The 23,654-nt window shown below is 37.2% G+C and overlaps 7 protein-coding genes across 7 annotated transcripts; 2 read left to right on the forward strand and 5 right to left on the reverse strand.

The window, feature by feature from the left end:
- Positions 1-2,215: 2,215 nt before the first annotated feature.
- On the reverse strand, positions 2,216-3,787 carry LOC122311915 (RING-H2 finger protein ATL54-like). Its single transcript, XM_043126686.1, has one exon. It carries the CDS (start codon positions 3,613-3,615, stop codon positions 2,491-2,493), a length of 1,125 nt encoding a protein of 374 aa, XP_042982620.1. The 5' UTR covers positions 3,616-3,787; the 3' UTR covers positions 2,216-2,490.
- Positions 3,788-9,081: 5,294 nt separating this feature from the next.
- LOC122309419 (protein FAR-RED ELONGATED HYPOCOTYL 3-like) lies at positions 9,082-9,540 on the forward strand. The gene has a single exon (XM_043122904.1). The coding sequence runs from the start codon at positions 9,082-9,084 to the stop codon at positions 9,538-9,540; it is 459 nt and encodes a 152-aa protein (XP_042978838.1).
- Positions 9,541-11,068: 1,528 nt separating this feature from the next.
- On the reverse strand, positions 11,069-11,589 carry LOC122309427. The gene is made up of 2 exons (XM_043122912.1): positions 11,440-11,589; positions 11,069-11,353 (listed from the first exon to the last, which is right to left on the reverse strand). Exons 1-2 carry the CDS (start codon positions 11,587-11,589, stop codon positions 11,069-11,071), a joined length of 435 nt encoding a protein of 144 aa, XP_042978846.1.
- Positions 11,590-14,812: 3,223 nt separating this feature from the next.
- LOC122311145 lies at positions 14,813-16,414 on the forward strand. Its single transcript, XM_043125568.1, has 5 exons — positions 14,813-15,150; positions 15,259-15,357; positions 15,441-15,523; positions 15,737-15,939; positions 16,079-16,414. Exons 1-5 carry the CDS (start codon positions 14,942-14,944, stop codon positions 16,166-16,168), a joined length of 684 nt encoding a protein of 227 aa, XP_042981502.1. The 5' UTR covers positions 14,813-14,941; the 3' UTR covers positions 16,169-16,414.
- Positions 16,415-18,100: 1,686 nt separating this feature from the next.
- Positions 18,101-18,502, reverse strand: LOC122309432 (classical arabinogalactan protein 9-like). Its single transcript, XM_043122919.1, has one exon. It carries the CDS (start codon positions 18,500-18,502, stop codon positions 18,101-18,103), a length of 402 nt encoding a protein of 133 aa, XP_042978853.1.
- Positions 18,503-20,096: 1,594 nt separating this feature from the next.
- On the reverse strand, positions 20,097-20,456 carry LOC122309433 (classical arabinogalactan protein 1-like). The gene has a single exon (XM_043122920.1). It carries the CDS (start codon positions 20,454-20,456, stop codon positions 20,097-20,099), a length of 360 nt encoding a protein of 119 aa, XP_042978854.1.
- Positions 20,457-22,499: 2,043 nt separating this feature from the next.
- Positions 22,500-23,177, reverse strand: LOC122309053 (classical arabinogalactan protein 7-like). Its single transcript, XM_043122409.1, has one exon. It carries the CDS (start codon positions 23,117-23,119, stop codon positions 22,727-22,729), a length of 393 nt encoding a protein of 130 aa, XP_042978343.1. The 5' UTR covers positions 23,120-23,177; the 3' UTR covers positions 22,500-22,726.
- Between the last annotated feature and the right edge of the window lie 477 nt (positions 23,178-23,654).

Genomic DNA, 23,654 nt, shown 5'->3' on the forward strand with positions numbered 1-23,654 from the left:
TAAAACAGAAAAATTATATTTAAAAAAAAAAAAAAAAAAAAAAACTCTCAACTATGCTATACAGTCTCAAATTTATATTATTGAGTTGTATAGAATTTCTTAAAAGTGGGTCATTTGATACGAATAAGATGACCGGCATCAAGAGAATGATTGGTCAAGTTTTCACTAATTTAATTAAACATAATATAGACGAATTAGTAGTGAAGGATGAACAATTGGCTTTAAAACTACCTAACCCGTTAATTAATATAATTAAGATTGTTATAATCATCTGACACGACAATCCTTGACAAAATACATGATCATGACCTTGAAATTCTTAAAGAAAAAAGATATTTGTAATCGTGAATTTATAATCGTCGTATAATTATTTTGAAAAAAGTGAATAAAACATGAGATTTATGTAACGTAACGTTTATGTATTTCACGATTATATGTAGAATTACTCATAATCAAAATGAAGATGAGTGTATCTTAAATAGAGAAAGAGGTTATTTTGGTGATAGCCATTAAAAATTAAATGCTTTCGTTGGGCACATATAATTAATAGAGAATGCTTCTTCTTTTTAGCTTGAAGTTGCATATTCTGTCAGGAATCATGTTTGGCAATTAAGAACTGATTTCTTAATTCATCATACAATATATGATCAGATCGATGATAAAATCAAGTACTCAACTATCTCAATTGCATTACATGCATGTTCCATATTTCATTATTCACCCACAAAACGGGAATATCGTTGTACCATATATATGATATGAGAGTACTGCATGCAGGAGTCTCATGTATCAAGTACGTACATCGGACTTCAAGTAGCTTAGACAGGAACGCTCATGAAGAAAGTTTCAGTATGTGGATAAGAAAAATTATATATGAAATTTAAACAGCCACGACACGTGCAGGAGATCGATGCAGAGAGGACTTCGATCCCAAGGATCAGCTGTAGCTTTATGATCTGCAGTCCCATAGAGATGCATGGAGGCCGATTTCTCTTGCTGGGAAAGGTGCCCGAATATGCGGGAGCCATATGGGCAGATGCTTGGGATGTGGTAGGAACCTAACGGGGTTGAACTTGAAGTGAGATTTGAGACTGAAATATGAAGTGCAGTACTAGAAGTGGCATTTCGAAACGGGGTCGTTTAGGACTTGGAGGGAGACGCTTTCGTTTTGGGAAGAAGGAATAATACGCTGCGTTTTTTTATGTTAGTGGAGCTGTTCATTTTGGAGGGGCGGTCTGGGCTGGGAATATTTTATGTTATCTATCCTTTTATTGTATTTTTGGGGGGTCTGCAGTGGTTGGTCTTTTGTCTAGTTGAAGATTCTGGATTGTACTGGAGGTTGAGCACCTCGAATAGCCTTATAGAGTCCTTTTCACGAATACCTTTCGTTTCCTTCGATTTGTTTACACTGAGTTTTCCATTTATATTAACACAGCCCACGGTCTATTACATCAATCCATAGAATACACAGGAGTCTTTAACAATGGGCATCTAGAGACACCGATTCTTCGTGGACGGAATACGATTGAAGAAACAGCAGGAGTCTTATTTTCCATGTGCAGCAAATTTTCTTCTTGTTTCTACGTCATGATCAATAAGTTAATATTGACGGTATATTGTAATATTAAAATCTACGTCAATGAATGTGATTAGAGAAAAAAAAGCGTATAACGACAAATAATATTTAATTTTTATTTAATAATATAATAATAGAGTGGGTTGGTATATATGACTGAGTACCTTATGAGATTAAAATTTTATGGCATGGATTCCATGGAAAGCTTATCCTAACAACAGCCGCGCGTGCTCCAATAACATATCAAGCATCAACAACACATATTAAAAATAAATATAATATATGATGTGTAGAGCTGATTAACATCAAAACTCAAAAAGCATTCAGTAACGAAAAGTAGAAGAGAGAATAGAGGCAGTACACTGTACACGCGTCTTTTCTCAAGAAAAATACAGACTGCTTGATTAAATAATTTAGTCAGTCCGTCTGGGACGATATTGAAATCGTCAAAGGTCGAATCCACACAAATGGTACGCGCTATCTTGTGGTGGGATTCTTTCGTGATCATTATAGTCACTGAAATGCTGATTCAAAAAAGAAGAAATATATATATATATATATATATATAGTGAATTGCAGCACTGCCCAGGAAAAGAACAAAAAATGATATTGCAGGAGTTGACATAAAACCACACCCACTGTTTTAAGATGATTCTAACATTGCAATTGGGAAATAAAGTACAAATGTTACTTGGGCTCCCTTTCAAAACTGGAAACAATATGAGGAATACAGGATGATCAATCCTGGCTGAGATGAAACCAGTTTGGATTGATCTCAATTTCATGATCTTGTCGAGGGATCTCATCATGACTGTTCTAATCAAATCCTGTAATCTCTCTTAGCTTGTTGAGAGCTTCTGAGATATGAGTTTTTCCAACAACTCACTCACCTGAAACCGCGAAACAAATTGAAATCAAAAGCTTCGCAAAACGAAGTCTCGGCTCTGGTTGTAGTTGAATAACAAGAATTTCCCATTCCATGAAAACGATCTCTTCATTGAAACTGGCTTATTTGTCAGCGGTCTACCCTTCGAAGAACTACCCAATATTAGTTCTAACGACTTCCGATTCCCTTCGAGTCTTCGCGGAACAATTCTTTTATTGGATTCATTCACTCTTACCCGTTGCGTGTTTGAAATCCCATCGGAATCTGTCGGAAAAGTATTCGCTATAGCGAGGCTGATCTTTGAAGCCGACAAAGAATCCAAGGAAACTGATCTTCTCATCGGTTGTATGTCGTTTACTTCGTCATTTGAATTCTCGCATATTTTTTGTCCATTCACAGCATCTAATTCTCCCTCATCCTCTAACCCAATGCTTAACTCACAAGTCCGCTCATCTTCCTCTCTATCGGATGATTCGGTACCACTGCTTGACGGAATTCCCACCTGGGTTTCTTCCACTGGACTGGAATTATCGACATCAGCCTCCGGCGATGGCGTCTGGACTACTATGGGTGCACGACACATGGGACAACTGGTATGGGATCTAAGCCAAGTATCAATACAGGAAATATGAAAAGCATGACTGCACTTGGGCAAAAGTCTAAGAGTCTCATCTTCTTCAAACTCGCTCAAGCAAACAGAGCACTCTGCTCCTTCAACAAGCCCTTCACCTCTTTTATACTTGCACACCGCGATCGAACTGATAATCGACTGTTGAAGACCGACGGTGCGGATGTGCCAAATGGGATGATCCAGCACAGATCCATCTTCTTCATCAAGAAACTCATCCTGGGTCTCCACATTTCCCCGCTGTGACCTTCTCCTCGGGTTCTGCCTACGTAAATAGTACCTCGAATGGATAGCATAGAAGCAAACAAGCAGAAAAGCGGCGACGAGAAATGTGATCGTGGCGATCCAGAAGGGAGGGATCTTAAGGTGGGACTTTTGTGACTGGCCATCCAAATCAGGGCATATATCAGGGCAGACTTTTGAACATAGTGAACAATAGCCTGGATCAGTACTTTTTGGACATTGTAATGGACAGGTTGTGTTTTCTGAATCTTCTAACAGCTTTCTATGTTGTTGCAGCCCCATAGCAGAGAGAGAGATTTGGTTTTACAAACAAAGAAAATATCAAAGTAAAACCATCAGGGAGAGCTAGCTTTAGGAGAGGTTAGGTAGCGGTTGAACAGAAACGAGATGAGAAACGAGGAAGGTTCGTTCAAGACGACTTCCTTTGTGGGATAGCGTAGATAATGATGATAATCACTACGCTTTGTTTTGATCCTTTCCGCCTTTCTGCTTGACGTTGTTGTTTCATTTTTCTCTGTGGGCCTGCGGCTGATGGCGACAGGCTTACGATTTTTAAATTATTATTATTTTATTTTATAATTAAGAATGTAATTTTAAATCTATTAACATATATTTTTTATTTAATAATTAAAAAGTGATCAAAAAAATTGTGAAAAAAATTTAAAAAAAAAAAAAAAATTCAACTGGCACCAGCGGTATGATGCAGCCGCTCCCGTTAGGTTTCACGCAGGCTTTTTTTTTTTTTTTTTTTTTTTTCATACCCCTTTTTTTATATATATTTAGATATTTATTTTTAAAAAAATTCATAAAATTATTTAAAAATACTTCTTCAATCACTAAATATAACAAATAAGTAATAAATAATAATTTTAATTGTATTGATATATTTTTTTATTTTTAAAAAATATTCAAATATATTAAAAAATATAAAATTCAAAATAAATAAATAAATTTAAAATAAATAGCGGTAACAATGAGCAGTGCTATTCAGGTGGTACAGTAGCACTGCTCTAGATTGAACTCCGGTTACACCTAAAACTAGATCAGTAGCGTACTTAACTTTGTATATTTTTTTTTACAAGTATTTTTTAATATTTTATTTTAAATTCACAATATTATTAAAATATTTAATCATTAAGTAAAAATATTAATTATAATAAATAAAAATTCCAATAATAGCTCTAGCATGAAGATTAGCTTTTTTTAATTTTTTTTTCCCTGAATAATTTTTTGTATATATAAAGAAACTTATTTACTACAACGTAGTTGGATAGGTATTTCGATAAAAAAAATAATATAAAAATAGAGTTATGCTACACTTAAGCCTGCACAGTAACGTACATCACACTCTGCCGATGTGGAAATTTTTTTTTTTTAATGCTACAGTAAACGTTGCCGTTTTACCTAGGTTGATAAAATTAACGTAATCGAGATCCCCCCAAATCTCTCTTCGAATTTGCGTGCTCCCTCCAACGCGTCGTCCCTCCCACTCGCCGAACCCAAATCGTCCGGCGTCAGTCATTGATCGTACCGGCTGCCGTCTGGTCTGCCGGCTGTCTAGTCTGCCGTCCGGTCTGCCGTGTGCCATCTACGGGCTGAGCTCGAGGTCCCTCCACTGAGTCGCCCCTCCCGATCGGCCAACCCAAAAAAATCCCTGGTCTGAAGTTGAGCATACCGACTGCCGTCTGGTCTGCCGGCCCTGTCTGCTCTGCCGTCCGGTCTTCCGTCTGCCATCTATGGGCTGAGCTCGAGGTCCCTCCCAGGCGTCGCCCCTGCCGATTGGCCAACCCAAAATCGTCTGCGGTCTCAAGTTGAGCATACCGGCTGCCGTATGGTCTGCCGGATACCGTCTGGTCTGCCGGATACCGTCTGGTCTGCCGGCTGCTATCCGGTCTGCCGTCTACTGGCTGCGCTCGAGGTCACCGATTCAGTGAGGTAACTAAGCTAGCTGGCCGTGCCGTGTTTAACCATCCTCAAATGGGTTTAGTTTCTGATGGATTCTAATGATGGTTGATAGGAAGAGTGTAGTGGTGGTGGATTTTTTATTGGAGAGTATCTTTTATTGTTGTGTAATTTTTTTTCTCCTGGATTCCGAGAGTGATTTACTTCCGTTTGGGTGTTCCTTAAATTTGCTATATTATCAACTCAAAACTAAACTAAGACAAAAGTTATATGACTATAAATTTTGATCGAGCTTGAGATGGTGGTGTGAGATTGTGGTGTGAGATTATGGTGTGGATTCTGATAATGTTGCATGAATTCTGATGGGGCTTGTTTTAATATGTTGATTGTGGGGGTCAGATTATGGCTTGAATTCTTCTAAGATATGGCTTGAGTTATGTTGATTCAAGTTTCAGATTGTAATATTATGGCTAAGATTGTGGTGTAATATGGCTTTAAGTTATAAAAATTAATGCTCTGAAGGCAATTTGAGAAATTTAGTCAGGAGTATGTAATGCTAAAAACCAAAAATCAAACAAAAAATAAAAAGGCCATATCTAAAGTTGCACTTTGTAGCCTGTAAAATAAATTACTAAATTATAAGCATTGTAGACCTACCTAATTAATGTTTAGGACTTCACATTACTATGAAATATTTATTCTAACTGTATGTGGAGCTGCGTTTCTGTGATGCATGTATTAATTAATTATTCTAATTTGTTTCTTGTAATATCGATATAAGATTTGATTGCTGTTAATAGCGTTATGGACAAAGAAGAAGATAAAAGGCCACCCAGGCCTTCTACACCAATTCCACCAACTCAGGTATGGTACATTGGTCATTTATTAAAGGAATGCGTCTTCATAAATAAGATAACTAGTTTTGATTCCAACTAGTTAATGTATTTTTTTTTTTATATTATAGAGATATTATGGTCCAGGAAGTACTTACTACCCGCCATTTATAATGCATCCAAATGCATTTCCGAATTCATACACATATACATGGGGTAGCCAGGTACATAGCTTTCTAAACAATAAATTTTTAGAAAGTGCATTGTTAACCTTTCTAACATTGTGCTTGATTACAGGCCCCATCAATGCCACCTTTTCCAACAACATTCATCTACCCTCCCTCGACTAATGCAGAGGGTTCGGGCCGTGTTCAACAAACGATACAGGTAAATTCTTGTATATCCTTTCGATCTTTTTTCCTTAAGCTGTTTATTATGGCTTCTAACGGATGTAAAGGTTATTACAGCCCCCAGCAATGCCACCTCCTCCAACAATGTTCATCTATCCTTCGTCGACCAATGCGGAAGAGGCGGGCCTTGTTCAAGCAACGAACCAGGTTAGAAATTTCTTTCAAATTGTATTTTTCTTTTTACTGACGTTGTTACCCGTTTTAATATCGTGCTTGAAATTATAGCCCCCACCGATGCCACCTCATCCAACAATGTTCATCTACCCTCCGTCAATGAATGTAGAGGAGCCGGGCCGTGTTCAACCAACGAGCCAGGTACATCCTTTATTAAAACTGAATTTTTGTAAAGGAATATGTGCATTGTTACCCATTCTAACACCGTGCCTGCTAGAAGCCCCTATCAATGCCACCTTTTCCAACAACATTCATCTACCCTCCGTCGACGTATCCAGAGGGTTCGGGCCATGTTCAACAAATGATCCAGGTAGATTCTCAAATATTGGTTCGATCTTTTTTCCAAAAATACATTTTATTATGGCTTCTAACTTTGTAAAGTTTATTACAGCCCCCAGCAATGCCACCTCCTCTTCCAACTAAGTTCATGTATCCTCCGTCGACCAATGCGGAAGAGGCGGGTCTTGTTCAAGCAACGAACCAAGTTAGAAATTTCTTTAGATATGTATTTTTTCTTTTTACTGATGTTGTTACCCGTTTTAATATCGTGCTTGAAATTTCAGCCCCCTCCAATGCCACCTTTTCCAACAACGTTCATCTACCCTCCGTCGAGCAATACGGAGAAGTCGGGCCATGTTGAAGCAACGAATGAGGTTAGAAATTGCTTTCCTTTTTTTTTAAGTTAAAATTTTTTTGAAAAACTTACATTGTTACCCATTCTAACACTGTAATTGATAACAGCCGCCACCAATCCCACCTCTTCCAACAATGTTCATCTACCCTCCGTCGAGCAATGCCGAGAAGTCAGTGCATGATCAACCTACGATCCAGGTTCGAACTTTATTGAGATATATTTTTGAATTATCGTGTTTTTCCTTATGGCCTATTACCGATGCTAATACCACTAACTAAGATTACAGCACCCACCAATGCCACCTCTTCTAACTAATTTGGACGAGTCGTGCCATGTGCAACAACCCAGCCGGGTAAATACATTCCATTACTTTTGAGCCAAAAGGTTGAATTGTTACCCGTTTTAATACATAATACATGATTGCAGCCTCCACCAATAACACAGCCTCCATCGAGTGCCGGAGAGGAGTTGAGAAGCTTTGAAAATTCATCAACTACTCCATTGTCTAGTGCAACATTGATATCTGATAGTGAAACCACTGTTGGAGGTAGATCTCTTTTTTCTGAAGAGAATGAAGAAGCTGAGGATATAAATGAAGAAATTTCCGATAACCAACGGGTTGAGGAGGAGCCCAAACCTGGTATGCAGTTTCCCACTGATAATGAGCTTATGGCCTATTATAAGAGATATGCCAAGCAACAAGGTTTTGGTGTTATAACACAACGGACCAAGAGAGAGGCAGATGGGAGAGTGAGGTATTTGACGATTGGGTGTGCGCGAGGTGGCAAGTACCAACCTAGTCACCTTAATATCTCGAGACCGCGTCCAACTATTAAAACAGATTGTAAGGCAAGGATAAATGCTCACTTGGTGAAGGGTACTTGGAAGCTGACCAGTGTTGAACTTGCTCATAATCATAGCACTGTCAGCCCACAGAAATCTAGATTCTTTAGATCGCACAAAAATCTAGACGAATACTCTCAGAGGATGCTTGATTTGAACAACAGAGCTGGTATTCGTATGAACAAGAATTTTGGGACACTCGTTGTTGAAGCGGGAGGGTTTGAGAATCTTGACTTCCAAGAAAAAGACTGTCAGAATTATATTGATAAAGCCAGGAAATTAAGGTTGGGCAAAGGAGGTGGCGAAGCACTTACTGAGTACTTCAAGAGGATGAGGTCGCAGAATGATAGTTTTGTTTATGTGATTGATGTGGATGAGGAGTTGAGACTGAGAAATGTTTTTTGGGCTGACGCACATAGTCGAGCAGCGTATGAGTACTTCGGGCGATGTTGTTACCTTTGATACGACATATCTGACAAATAGATACGGCATGCCGTTTGCTCCGTTCGTTGGTGTAAATCATCATGGGCAGTCTATATTGTTAGGAGCTGGGTTGCTTTCAAGTGAGGACACAAGTACTTTTGTCTGGTTGTTTCAAGCATGGTTGGAGTGCATGGATGGTCGGGCTCCAAAAGCAATCATTACAGACCAAGACCAAGCAATGAAAAGTGCTATTGCTCTTGTATTCCCAGACACTCGCCATAGATATTGTCTATGGCATATAATGCGGAAGTTACCTGAAAAGTTGGGATCTCACGCTGCCTTCAATTTTGGGTTGAAGACTTCAATCCAAAGTGCCCTATATGATTCACATACATGCGCAGAATTTGAGTTGAAATGGGGTCAACTTATTGAGAAGTTTGAACTTAGTGATAATGCATGGCTGCAAGGGTTGTACAATGAGAGGTCGTTCTGGGTACCGGCGTACCTTAAGGGAGTGTTTTAGGCTGGCATGAGCACAACTCAGAGGTCAGAAAGTATGAACGCGTTCTTCGATGGGTTTGTGCATTCTGGTACGATGTTGAAAGAATTTATCGACCAGTTTGACAATGCTCTCAGGAAGAAGGTGGAGCTCGAGACGACAGCTGATTTCAACTCCTCAAACCAAACCATCCCATGTTCATCCGCATTCTGCATTGAGAAGCAGTTTCAAGCGGTTTATACGAGTGCAAAATTTAAAGAGGTCCAAAAAGAGGTGTGGGGAATGATTTTATGTAACTGCATACTCATCAGCAAGGAGGGGAGCATTTCCACGTATGATATTTTGGATGAAATTACCACTGATGATGACCATGTCAAGAGCGTCAAGTACACTGTTTACTTTAACGAGGAGGAGGTTGATGTGAAATGCACATGTGCGTTGTTCGAGATGAGGGGGATCGTGTGTAGACATGCATTGAACGTTTTCTAGATGAATAAGATTCATGCATTGCCGGATAAGTACATTTTGGACCGATGGAGGAAGGATTTAAAGAGGAGATATACGGTGGTAAAAAGTAGCTACGATGATTTGCGATCGAGTGCGGACTCACGGAGGTATGAGTTCGTGGTTAAACGATGTCTGAAATTAAATACCCGTGTTTGCACTATTGATGACCATGTTACTGCATTCGTGAGCCACATGGATGAGTTTGAGAATAAATTTAAAGGATTAACACTTGAGTCCGGTTCAAGTAAGGTAAAAGAGACTATAGTCACGGACAAGAGTAATCCCAAAATCTTAAGCCCGCATGTTGTTCGAGGGAAAGGGAGGCCACCAACGAAAAGGAAAGTTCCGCCTGTGGAGAAGGCAGCAACAAAGCGAAAGAAGCAACCGGTAATAAATTGAAGAATATGTTAATAAATTGAAAAGTATTCTCTTCGTCTAAACCACTGAAAGTATTAGGTATTTCTAACGGATGTTGATTTTTATTTTTTTCACATTTATTTAGACGAAGAGAAAAATATTTGATGATGCATCACAGGAAGGCGAGGTATTAGCCGCTCCAGAAACTGATCAGGTAGTACATTTTAGTCTGACACAGTCTGACACATGCTTGATTATATTGCTTATGCCACTCTTGATGAATTTTTTCCTAATGGGTGTGGATTTCTTTCAAATACATTTCTTTAGGTACTTACTGCAAGCAAGGATGATTGTCTGGTTGTTCTAACACAGTGCAGTCCTTTCACACACCCAACGGCATCGGACAATGAGGAGAAGTGAGGTTTTCGTTGCAAGCAAGTGCATGGAAGAGTGCTATTTCGTTACGTATTTTGACAACAATTTCAAGTTGTGATGTAAAATTATAGTCGGAATTTTTTTAGATAATGGTTGTCTAAACGTTGGGAGGTTGTGATGTAATTTCTTTAGTACATTGATTGATAGGGGGCGAAATGTAATGTAAATTGTTTATTCTTTTCACTGACGGGGTAATGTCTTGGCATGAAGGGGGTGATGTCTTTTAGAACGAATGGGTGGTGTGATTTATGTCAACTATTATTTTGGATGTTTAAAATCTCCCATAGCTTGGAGGAATTTATATATTGAAGATATGTGGTTGTGATTAAAACAGATTGTTATATCAGGAATGTTTGAAATTAGCCCAATGAGTTATTTAGTTCAGAGATATGTGGTTGTGATTTATTTGTTATATCAGGTTGTTTCTAAACCAGGTGTTTGCCAATAATTTATTACCATGTACAGGTGAATATCTTGCATGTCCAACATCCAATAACCATCTATTTGACATACTAAAAGTTTACAATTAATTAATCCCAAAATACATTGGGTTATGTTCAACATCCAAGATTGATCCCAAGATATTGATCGATCCATATCTTACATACCAAAATGATCTCAATCTAGTACCCCTTTGAGATCTCCATTAACAACCAAAAGATTGCAACTAATTAATCCAAACTATCCTTTTATACAATCATTCTGGACTTCAATACATTTATGGTCCAAACCAACCAAAAATTATTACAATCGGGATCACCCAATACATACACAAAGATATGCGTGCACATCTATACTGTAAGACCATGCGCATAATTTTCTCCTCTTGATTGTCAAGCACACGCTCTCTCTCAATCAGTTTATCTTCTTTTTCCTCAACTTCATACTCGCGTAACAATACATCATCCTTCCTTTTCCGAACTGCATTATCTCTTGTGCGCTTTTGGGACTCTAAGAGCTGGAATATATCTGCCCATATGAAGAATTGGCAGTTTGCTTCTCCCTGTAGTACAAAAGGTCAATTTGACATTCATAAGTATGACATCTTAAAAAGCAATACACAAATGAGGTTAAAAATAGATTGATTACCGTGTTGTACTTGTACTTCGGACATGCGTAATATTTTCTTCCAGGATTTTTGTTAGTTTGGGATGTCTTTAATGGGGCTTTCAAGCCACACCAACAGGTTGGTGATTCGAAATCATCATCAACTACACATGATGATGCACTCGATGCCATAGGTGATGTATCTCAAACTAGTGCACACAAATGTTAAACCAGTTCATGAAAGTAAGTAGAATGACGATAACACTATGTTCATGCAGAATAATTGCCAAGAAGCATTCTAACCGGGTAGTTACATTCTATGACACACCCTTATTCAATCATAGGTTTATACTCTTAAGTACCAGTTACATTCCTAAGTAGTCATTGCAGGAAAAAAAATTTTAACAAGAAGATTGAATTTATATCAACAAATTCAAGCATCCATATTTATTTATTTTTTTATCAACAAATTGAAGAAGATTTGATAAATAGGAATTTTTTTTCTTTCATTTTCTTTGTCTGTTTTGCTTCGATTACTATCCTTTTTTCAAGCTCCATATCAATTTATATGATATGGAGCTTCGGGTTCCTCTTCCTCTTTATTTGGATAATTAAGTTTCTGTCTTCATTACTAACTTTTAAAATCTAGATTCTGGTCGCAGAATGATGATTTTCTGCTTCACCACATGTAGGACGGAGGGGTAAGTGGGGAAGAAGAAGAAGGGTGAAAAGGAACTGTCATTAAACCAGTCCCATACCAGGTCAGTGTTGGTGCGCATGGGTGCACCATTTTGCCTGCAACAAGAATTTCCCAAAAACCATTCCTCACTTTTTAAATACTTGGGCCCAGTGAAAAAAATAAATGATTCCCTAAAAAACCATACAAATTTATTTGTTTCACATATCTAAACTTTATGGGCTATCTACTATGGATAAACTAGGATTCAGATCAAAATACATGAATATTTTACGTTCTTAGCAAACTAGTACTCTTAAGTTAGTTATAGTTGCCAACACCACTAACTAAGATCTAGATCAAACTAGGATACATAAACTAACTAATATATGGAATGGCCAATTTGTTAGTGAATAGATATCATTATTACTCATGGGAACTTAAGAGCCAGCAATAGATTAGTGCTTTGTGACTAATGAGAACATTCAAGTGGAAACACTTTATAAGATAAACTACCACTTGGGGATAACAATAAACCTTCGACCAAGAGCTTTAGTTTTCAAATCTAAGTAAAAACATGTAAAGAAAAGCAACAAATACAACAAAGTAACGTAAACATATACAAGAAAGTAACGTAGAGCTGGAAGTTGAAAAACATTAGGAAAAAATGTCCAATCCTTTAATATGAGAAAGACCAAATCTTAGTTATATTAAAAATCTGCTTTGCATATGTGAGAATATGAGACACAAAAATCCCTAAAGTATCTCCTACGGTTACCAAACCAGAACACAGATAGTGATTGGCACAACCATAGACACACATAATGTCCATTTCGCTCAAGATTTCCATCAAACAGTTGTTGGGCAGAACCAAATAACTTAGTTACCTTCAATAAATGATTAAGAGAATACATTAATCCATACATAAATTATTGAACAACCATAACCCCATCTCAATGTCTCTCTTCTACCCAGAAAACCCAACTTAAACACATTTTATGTAATGGGTAACCAAAGAGATTGAGGCTGTGCGAAAACTTACCGTGATTTTGGAACTTTGGAGGTGAGCTAAACACGCACGCACGCACCTATGTATGACTTCGAATCACAGATTTCAGAACGGGTTTAGAGAGAGAGACGGCTACGAAACTGAGAGAGTGAGAGAGGGAGATCGGGCTATGGAAGTGAGAGAGGGAGAGAGGGCTCGAGGCTCTCTCGTACGAGAGAGGGGCGGCTTCCTTGCGTGCAGGAGAACAGAGGGATCGACGTAGGGCAACGGAAGTGAGATCGGAAGTCAGATCGGGATCGAGGGATCGACGTAGGGCAACGGAAGTGAGATCGGGATCGGGGTAGATGGAGGGCTCAAGCGGGAAGGACCAAAACTTTTGATTTTGTGTGTGTAGACGAAGTGGAGTGGGTCACGGATTGGGTCAGGGATCTGAAACCGTGACGTGGCGAACAGACCGGGTTCACCACGTCACGGAGTGTGGTGTGAAATGTTTGGACCGGCCTACGATTAGAATTTCTCATAAAAATATATTTATAAATTCATTTATACACCCAACAAACTTCCACATTAACTGCATAAAAATATAAGTAAAATTATTTTTATGCTTGTAAAATAACCTATTTATAAAAGGAATAAATCTATGGGTGAACACTTTATCGACGTGGAAGTTTACTAAGTTAATTTAAATATAAATATTACTATTTTTAAATTTTTTTTTATTTTGTAAATTATCTTGCAACATAACTCTTGAAAAAAAAATAATGTCAAATAGAGTCTTAGAATATATCAACTCTATACTCTTATTTTAAAAAAAATAAGATATTTTATTAAAAAAATAATTTTTATCAAATTTCAGATTTACTAAATTTTTTTAATGAGAGTGAGCGAAAAGTGCAACATCATAGAATTAAAAATATTATTTCTCAAAAAATAAAAATAAAAAACACTTAAAGTGCCGTTTGGATAGTAAATTAAGATGAGATGAAAGTTAAATAAAATATTATTAGAATATTATTTTTTAAAATTATTATTTTTTAGAATTTAAAAATATTTGAATTATTTATTATAATTTGTGTAAAAATTTAATAAAATTATAATAATTAAATAAAATAAATTCAGATCACTCTTCCATCCAAACCGGTTTGACAATACAAAATTAAAGGAAAAAATCTATTTATCATCTTAATTCTCATCATCATATGATTTAGCATTAGATGATAAGTTTACAAATGAAATATATTAAATAATCTCAAATTATCTAATATTATATCATAAAATAATAAAAATTAAAATAATAAATAACGTTATTTAAATCGAAGCGTTTCATGGACAAGTTACAAGAGCCAAGGAGATACAACTATTCACATATGAGAAGCCCAGCCAGTCTCTTGCTAAACCAAACAATGTACCGTTTACAAAACTATAGCCTAGAGTCCGGCCCAACATACATGAAGCGTAGATTATAATTTAATCTCGCTGATATCAAGCAACATGATTCAATTAAGCATGTATACAAAAATGAGTCTTTGTCTCCTAGAAGCCTTAATTGGAAAGATTCTTTTAAATTTTAACGTGCAAGGAATGCAAGTAAGAAGCTTATCCTTTTTGTAGCTGTAAACTTTATCTGGGAGTGACCAGGCAAGCAAAAAAATACGATCCGTTGGCGTGCTGGAGTACTTTCCTAGCAACTTTCTTAAGTCTTTGCAACCATTTCCACACGTTAACGCGATTGGAAAACTTCAACTACGCTAAACAGCATATAAATATGCATTTGTCCGGCAAATTGAAATTTCATCCTACTTGAAATCTCCGAGGTTGGTCATTTTCGGTGTCGTCCTTAAGGAAGAAAATCATTCAATATGCTCAGAACAGCTTCCGTTTCCTGCAACTTGCGGAGTATTCTTCAATTACTTCGTCATGACATGATATCTTGCTCCAGCTATACGTACCGGGGATACCGTCCGGTTTTTGCTGTAGATAAGTTTGAAAAAGGTTATTGGATGAACGGAGGGTTTCGGTTGTTCAGCACCAGTACTGGCGGAAACTGGACAAAACTCGATGGTAACGCGTACGTAATTACTCTTGCTTGATCATCATTAAGCTCTCCTCCAAATTGGCAAATCTTCCTAAAAATAAATTTCAGAGTAATATAAACTTCTAGTTTTTTTTATTCTAGGGTCAAATTCAATCATGACAATGACAAGGTTGAAATATCAGCACCAGCACCAGCACCAGCGCCAGCACCTTCCCCTCCAAAGTTCATCTTCTTTCGTTGGTATGTACCCCGGCATCTACGATTTAATTTTTCCAGAAAAAATAGGACTAGTAGTTGATGAAATTACCTTAATTAACATGCAGGGCAAAATGGATCTTGGGATCTCTATTAGCTTTCTCGCTACCAATGTGGAATCGGGATTGGGGGAAACTACGAAGGATCGAAGGTATAATATGCTATGTTCTCGCTGCTGCTCTCGATCTATTTCCATCTATAATCTTAAATTGACTTTGTACTCGCAACTACAAAACAAGAAACACTTCTCCAAACTTGGCCTAACTAATTCAGTAAAACTGTTTGGGTAGATTGTGATTCACTCGCAATATTGTTGATGAAAAAGTAATGTATTGCCTCTGTGGAAATATTTGTAACGTTTTAGGAGAGGCGGAAATGGTGGTCGAAGAGGTTGAAATCGTGGCTGAAGTTGTAGAAAAGGTAGCTACTGTGGCAGAGAATGTCTCAGCAGAGTTTGCAGAAAAGCTTCCTGAAGATGGTAAACTCAAGGAAGCAGCTTTGTTCGTAGAACGTGTTTCAAAAGAGGCTGCCCATGATGCTCAACTAACAACAGATTTCATTCACAAGGTATTGGAAATTTCTTTTAAATTTGGAAACAGATTATGTCAAGATTGTGTATGACTCATCTAAAAGATGGAATCTGTGGGTAATTCATCTGATTGTGTAGAGAAATTTACTGGGTTTTACTTGATCAAAACATATATAGGTGGATGTGTTGAAGGAAGACTTGGAGGCACTGGTTGAACCCGTGATCGATAAGATATCGAAGCAAGAATCCGAAGCAGCCGGCAAGTAATGCGCAGTGGAGGGAAAAAAAAAAGTAATGCAGAGTGGAAAACAGCGAAGTTTGCATATACATACCATAATTATAATGATTCTTTTGGAGAAACATGAATAATATTCCGAATATTCAGATTGTTTAGAGCTCAGAAGTACATGTCGTTTACTAATTTGACCTTTCTGTTAGCAATGTGAATATATAGAACGATATTGATCTTTTGTATCCTAATTAAACTGTTTAAACAACGTACATTGAATGCTATATTAATGCTTTTTATTCAAGTTATACAGACATTTAGTTCATTTCTTTACTAATTACTAGTGTACTGGTTGAGTTCTAAATGTATTATTTTAATTTATGATTTTATGTTTGATATGGGGACGGTCTAGAATATGTCCTGTAATAGATGCAAGTTTCTTTGAACAATGAAGGGGTTTAAACTTTAAACGATCTTAATCCGATGGACGGCATTTCCTATTGGATCGGCCGAGAAATAATTGTAAACTTCATGATCGCCAAAGAAGGGGTCTATTAATCAAAGTAGATTCAAATTCCATTCTCGGCCACCCCAAAAGTCACCCTATGGGCCTATAGTGATGCTTACGATAAAGGCTGAGTGTTGGGCTGAAGGGACAAATATAAAAATAAAAATTTATATATTTATATATATTAATCAAAACTGTAAACGTACCGATATCTAATTAAAAAGCACGAATTAATTGGTCGCGAAACCTCAAAACAACCGCGACAATTACGTACTCAAAGTTCAAACACATCTTCAAAGTTCAAACTACGACTCATTACAACTCACCATTTAAGACGAGTTCTTTGTTACGTACTCATGACGTTATCCCTTCACTTGGATTGACGAAGTAAATTTGATGATAAATTAACGATATTACTCTCAATTATCATCGAAACTTACATATATAATATTTGCTCTCAATTAAAAAAGAAAAAAAAAAAGAAAAAGAAATTAATGACCCATGCACCAATATGCATGCCGAAGCCATGGTCGTTAAATATTGCTCCCATGTTGGCTATCGGAGCCACGGTTCCATGCACGGTACTGGGCCGTATTTAGTTGAATGATATATAATTTATGTTATTTAATTTTATTCCAAGTGATCATAATAATATATAATCATCCGAGTCAATGTTTATGGGTAGGGGACAACTTGTAACAAAATTAACGTTGGTTTTGAGGTAATTAACAACTCCTCACAAGTTTGGAGATGCGTTCAAACGATCTAAACGCCACTGGCGACTTCAATTTAATTTGTAGGCCGAAAAGAAAGAAAATTTATCGCACACTCTATTGTTTGACGAACTGGCTTCGTTAGATTTCCGGCACATCTCTCGTATTAAGATAATCTAATAATATATAGTATCTCAATTATATGGTTAATTCCCTCTTTCATTCCTTTCCTCCCTGTCAATCGGGGAAGACAATGTCATCGAAAACCGTCACTGTGCATGCATCGATGTCTTGGAGCACTGCTTTTTTTTTGTTTTTCATATATCATTTCACCTGTATAATCCAACAGATGAACCAGGTCGTTTGATGATTTAATCGAAAGTCATCCAATATTATCAACAAAATAAACATACAGAATAAACAGTAGTAACAAAGGGCAATTCAAGAGACAGAAAACAGATCGTTAATTGAAGAGTGGCGACAACAAGATTACAGTCAAATGATACTAACATACTAAAACTATGATACGATCGATGACAAACATCAACATAAGAATTAAAACACCATTGGCAAACCCATCACCGTCTGCGAGATATGAAATTGTCCAAAACGCAGTCATAGAAAACAACGAGAGAAAGAGATCAGGCAGAAAGAAAATGGTAAAAATAGATAATGATAAGAGAAAATAAAGTACTACACGTGTTGTAGTGGTCCACTCTGTGCCGCGCATGCTGAGGAAGTTAAAAGCTTTACATGGCGAAAACGACAGTGAGGAGAACGACTGCCAGGGACCCAGAGCTGGCGAATCTATTGGAAACGGCGGCGTTGTTCCCCGGGGCAGGCGATTCGGGAGGGGATGCATTGGACGCGGGAGGACTGTCCGACAACGGAGTAGAGGACGGAGAAGGAGAAGTAGCATGAGGAAGCGGCGGAGATGGCAGAGGAGTGGCATTCGGAGACGGCGCATGTGCCGGTGGCTTCGCTGGAGCAGTCGAATACTCAGGTGGAGCACCAGGAGTGGATGACGACGGTGGTGGAGTCGAAGTGGGTGGGTTGGCTGGGGACCATGCCGGAGTAGGCTCTGGAGACATCGCCAATGCGAAGCCCGCAAACATTGCCAAGATCATAATCACGAAGCTTGCGCGCGCCATTGACGCGAGAGAGAGAGAGAGAGAGAGAGAGAGAGAGAGAGAGAGAGTCAGTTGAGGCGTCGCAGGTCTGAGAAAAATGAGAACCAAGGGCGACTATGGTACGTCTTATGCTTAGAGGGAAAAAAAAAAAAAAAAACTGATGGTACGTCTTAGCTACGGACCGTTGGATTGATTGGTTTGACTCGTCAAGCAGCAAATAGACGGTGGATATTGTTTATGTGGCAGACCGAGAGAGCCTCTGAGTGAAGGAGTTTAGAGCTGGCTGAGAAACTTTGGATTTTATTTATTTATTTTAGAGAAATTCTATTTTATATATCTGTTTTTGCAAAGAAATATTTTTTCTATTAAGGTTGTGCTCACCACTAATGAATAGATGTCAATTAATGTTAATGTTGGAGAGTACAGGTGGTTTGGGAATATAAACTGCAAAGAAGGAGGACCGTTGGATCCGTTGTAAGCTTATTATCTCTGTAACAGTGGATAAATGAAAGGGCAGGTGGATCACTAGTAACAGAAATTACAATGGAGATACGCGGCTGGACCAAGCTGTTGTTATTTGGAACCACGTTAATTAATTGCTTTCGCTTTCAATTGCCTACCTAATTTAAAACGTCGTCGTAGAAAGACTATTATTTCTCTATACCTTCTTATGTTTTTCTGTTTTTTTAAGAAAAAATTCTTCTTGTTATTCTCGCACTTCACACATCACATTTATTTTAATTTTTTTTCTATAATAAATATATAATATGTGGATAATAAATAAAATAATTTAATTAATTTAATAAGAATAAAATGAAATAAAAATAATAAAAATAATATTTTAATATATAAAATGTGTGGTGTCGGATTACGTGAAACATTTATCTTTCTTCAAAAATGGCTGAAAACATTCGGGAAAAAAATAAGTTTGTCCAATTGAAACGGCTTCTCCGTTACAGATGTCAATTGTTATGTCATTGTGATTTATCTCCCCACGGCCCCCTAATCTCCCGACGATTCTGAATCTCTGATGGTGGTGGGTTTTCAAATTGCAGTGCACGACAGCGTAAATCTCTCAACTTCTCAATTAAACCGTTAAACACCAACCAAAAAACAAAATCAAATAATAACACATCGTTTAGTTCTGTTCGCAAGGTAAAGTAATCACGTTTTAAAATCCTTTTTATCTTTTGCAAGTAGTAATCACTCGCGATGAGTTTGTGAAATCAGATTCGCAGAGTGGCTGGACGAGCCGGATCCAAATTTGCTCACAAGGAATTACGTCATCTACGGCATCATTCATAAAATTGACCGTAATTTCACAAATTTTCCGGGATTTATGCATATTGGAAAACATTCTGTTTACCGCCAAGTTGTTATTTTTATTTTTCTTCCTCTTTTTTTTCTTTGAATGATATTAGAAAATCGAATCCATCAATTGCTAAAATTTCAAATAATTTAAGTTTTAATAAATTGATAAGCTGATACATATAACAAATCTCAAAGAATATAACAAGAAATTTATGTCCTAGCCGAAATGAATATTATTAAGTACACAAACAAATAACTAAGGATCTATCCCCATGGTAAAGTAGTCCGAGCAGCTCTATCACCTCTAGATTATCAAAAACCCAGCGGACACGGCTAGAGCCACAGATCCAACGAATGCGAGACGGTTCGAAACCGCCCCGCTCTCGGCCGGTCCCGGTGCTTCGGACGGTGGCGAGATCGAAGAGGGAGGGCTCGCTGGAGCTTCGGAGGACGCGGGAGACAGCGACGGAGGAGAGTTAACTGCGGTCGGAGATGGAGCAGCAGCCTGAGGAGAAGGAGCAGAAACTGGAGGAGTCACAGCCGGAGAGGTGGGAGACGAGGCCGGTGGAGATGTCTTCGGGGACGACGCTGGAGATTGTGCTATGGTGGAACTCACCAACATTGCCGTCAGTAGCGTAAGAATGAAAATGCCTGAGTGAGCCATTCTACGAGTTTCAAATAGACGGAGAGAGCGAGAACGTGTGAGGATGAAAAACTGTGATAGTGAGAGAATGTGGAGGTTTTGTGAAAGATGAAGCAGGTGGCGTTAATTTATAGGAGGGACGCTAGAGGGGTCGTTCATCATATTTCTAGATATCCGACGGTTGGAAATTTCTTCGCGATGCAACTGTGATATCATGGTGATAGACCGAGTGGACAACTCAGACCAAAATTTCAAAACACGGGTTTGATGCTTGGCTAAAAAGTTACGGCTGTCATCAAATCATTGGTCTACGCGTGTTTCAAAATTCAGAAACTCAGATATGTCAACAATGTGAACCGTAAGATTGAGTACCTTTGCTTGTAACGGTCGGAAATCGTACGGTGCAGATAATAGAAAGACGTGTTGGGACCACTTTGGAGCACAAAATTGAAAAGAGAAACACCACTCCACCGAATACATCTGCCGAATTTTATTTTATTTTATTCTTCAATTTCTTTTACTTAATAATTAAGAAAACATCGGTACACGTGTTTCCATATGAGTAGCACCACTCAATTGAAAAATTCCAAAGTGGTAATTTTACTTAATTTTTGTTGGGAATTTTATTTTTATTTTTTTATTTAATAATTTTCTAAATTTTATTTTTTAAAAAATATTTATATAATATTTGAAGAAAAAATAAAGAAAAAAATTTACACTATTTGGTACCGAACATTCAATAGAAATAGCACGGCTCTTTTATTTATTACAAATTTCAATAAAATTAAGTCTACAAATCAGATTGTAAATCAATATTTTAATTATCTTATCAAATAATTATTAATTTATTACCTTGTTAGCATCCCTCCTTATCTGATTTGCAAATATAATTCTTCTTAAAAATTTATCTCCAAATGTATAATATTTTTCCTGTTCTGATATATATTTCTACTTTTTTTAGTTTTAAATTTTGAAATTTTTTATTTTTACACTATTTTGTATTGCCGAAATTATTCCAATTTGAACAACGAAAAAAGAATGAAAAAAAAAATACAGATTAAAGTAATGTTGATTTTCATCTTGAGTTTTATTATCTTCAATCACATTAATTGGTAGAATATATTTTAAATGAATTTATAAATAAACATTTTAAATGGAGATCACTTAAAAATGATATGGAGAGAGAGAGAGAGACGTCTATGTATATATATATATATATATATAATATTCTACAATAATTAAAATCTAGTTTGAATTTCTCAAACATTATTAAATTACAATAAAGCAAAATGTTTATAGGATATATACATCGTAGCTAAAAGTGAAAGGATGTTTTAGAGGCGACAAGAATTACAACTGAACATTTTTATTTTCCATGTCATCAGTCAAGTTAAAGGGATATAATAATGATTTTAAACGCAAGTATCGCAAAGATTTTGACCATATATGGTTGTGCCCCCGTGTTGAATTGGCTGTCAAAAAGTTTATAGTCCATATGGAAAGGAAGACTGAGATTCTTATAGCAATTGATATCTCAAAATACTTACCAAAAAGAAATATATAGAGAACAATGATCATAACAACCACGACAATCGTCATGATATCCGGTGGCGGGGGACCTATTAAGGCCTTTGGGGCCCCCTAAAGTTTGAAAAAAATATATATATATTATTAATATTTTATAATTTAATAAAATAATATTAATTTTATTTTGTGTTGGGCCCCTTTTTAACAAAATTAATTTGATCCTCTTTTACAAAAAATTATTTAGATTTTATAGATTATTTATTATTTTTTTTATTTTAATGATATATATATCCTTAACACATTTTTAATAAACAGGTTGTATTAAAAGTATTTTAATTTTATTTTAGATCTTATTATTCATGTTTTATCCCACAAAAACAAAAAATTGTGAAAATATAGAATAAAAAATATCTTTTTATACTTTTAGCTTATATTTTATTTATTTTATTTTTATATTTTAGAGTAGTTGTAATTAAAAAAAAAACTATTTTTATTTTAGGATAAGTGGAGCGTAACGTAATTGATGACAAATATTGATTAAGATAAAAAAAAGGAGCCCAAATTATATAAATGTATATGACAAAGTGACAAACTCAAACTGTAAAGGAAAACCAAACTAAATCCCCAATGAATATGAAACAAATAAAAAGATGAATAAATAAATAAATCTAATAAGGCCACATATTACCCCTAAAACTTAAATAAAATGGATCTAATAACGCCACTACATTCCCTCTAAAACGTAAGTAAATCCCACGGCGGTTTCAAAAAAGCAAAGCTGCTGCTGCGAATACTCCGACGCCCAGAGATCCAGCAAACCCGACTCTGCTCAAAACCGCGCTGTTCTCCGCCGGCCCAGGAGCTTCCGAAGGTGTAGCAGCAATCGACGCAGGAGGGCTCGCCGAAGCCTCAGGAGAAGGCGACGGCGGAGAGGTCACCACTGTCGGGGACGGAGCACTCGTCGGCGGAGTCTTCACAGGGGATGGCGCAGATGCGGGAGTCGTTGCGGCCGGAGACTGCGCAGGAGCAAGGCGTTTCGTTGGTGGACTCGCTAGTGGGGATTTTGAGGGAGACGGCGCCGGGGATTGTGCCATGGTGGAGGCCACAGAGAATGCTACCAGCATTACCATCAATGAAGGAAAGCTAAAGCGAGCCATTACAGAAATTTTTTGAGAGTGAGATGATTATAAGAGTGTGAGTGAGACGAAGAGAACGAGTGCGTCTATATTTATATATGGTGGTGGTGGTAATTTAGTCATTTAGCAGCAACGTCTCGATCACGCATCCAAGATTCTAAGGTGAATAATCGGACGGTGGGTAATCGTTTTTAGAGTTTTGAAAAAGAAACGCGGTTTTGTGATTTCGTTATTGGTTACCAATAAAGAAGAGAAAGGTCAGTTGGCTAAAGAAGAGACGGTGGGACGCGTAGTCTAGTCTTTGGTTGGCTACTTTGAGGAAAGCGAAAAATGCGGGGAAGTAGGAAAAAAAAATGTGACATCGGATGCTTTGCCATGTGCGTAACGGTCGAAAAATTGAAGCTTTGTGTGTACGTTTAACAGGACGAGGGTTTCTTCACGCGGTGGGACCGTGTATAGTAACATTACGATTACAAATGCCCTCTCAAAAGTCATTCTTGGGCCCCAAGCAAAAAATAGAAAATTTAGACAGTTTAGAGGTTGAACTAAGTTGAAA

This window comes from Carya illinoinensis, chromosome 5 (genome assembly GCF_018687715.1).
Source record: "Carya illinoinensis cultivar Pawnee chromosome 5, C.illinoinensisPawnee_v1, whole genome shotgun sequence".
Taxonomy (NCBI): Eukaryota; Viridiplantae; Streptophyta; class Magnoliopsida; order Fagales; family Juglandaceae; genus Carya; species Carya illinoinensis.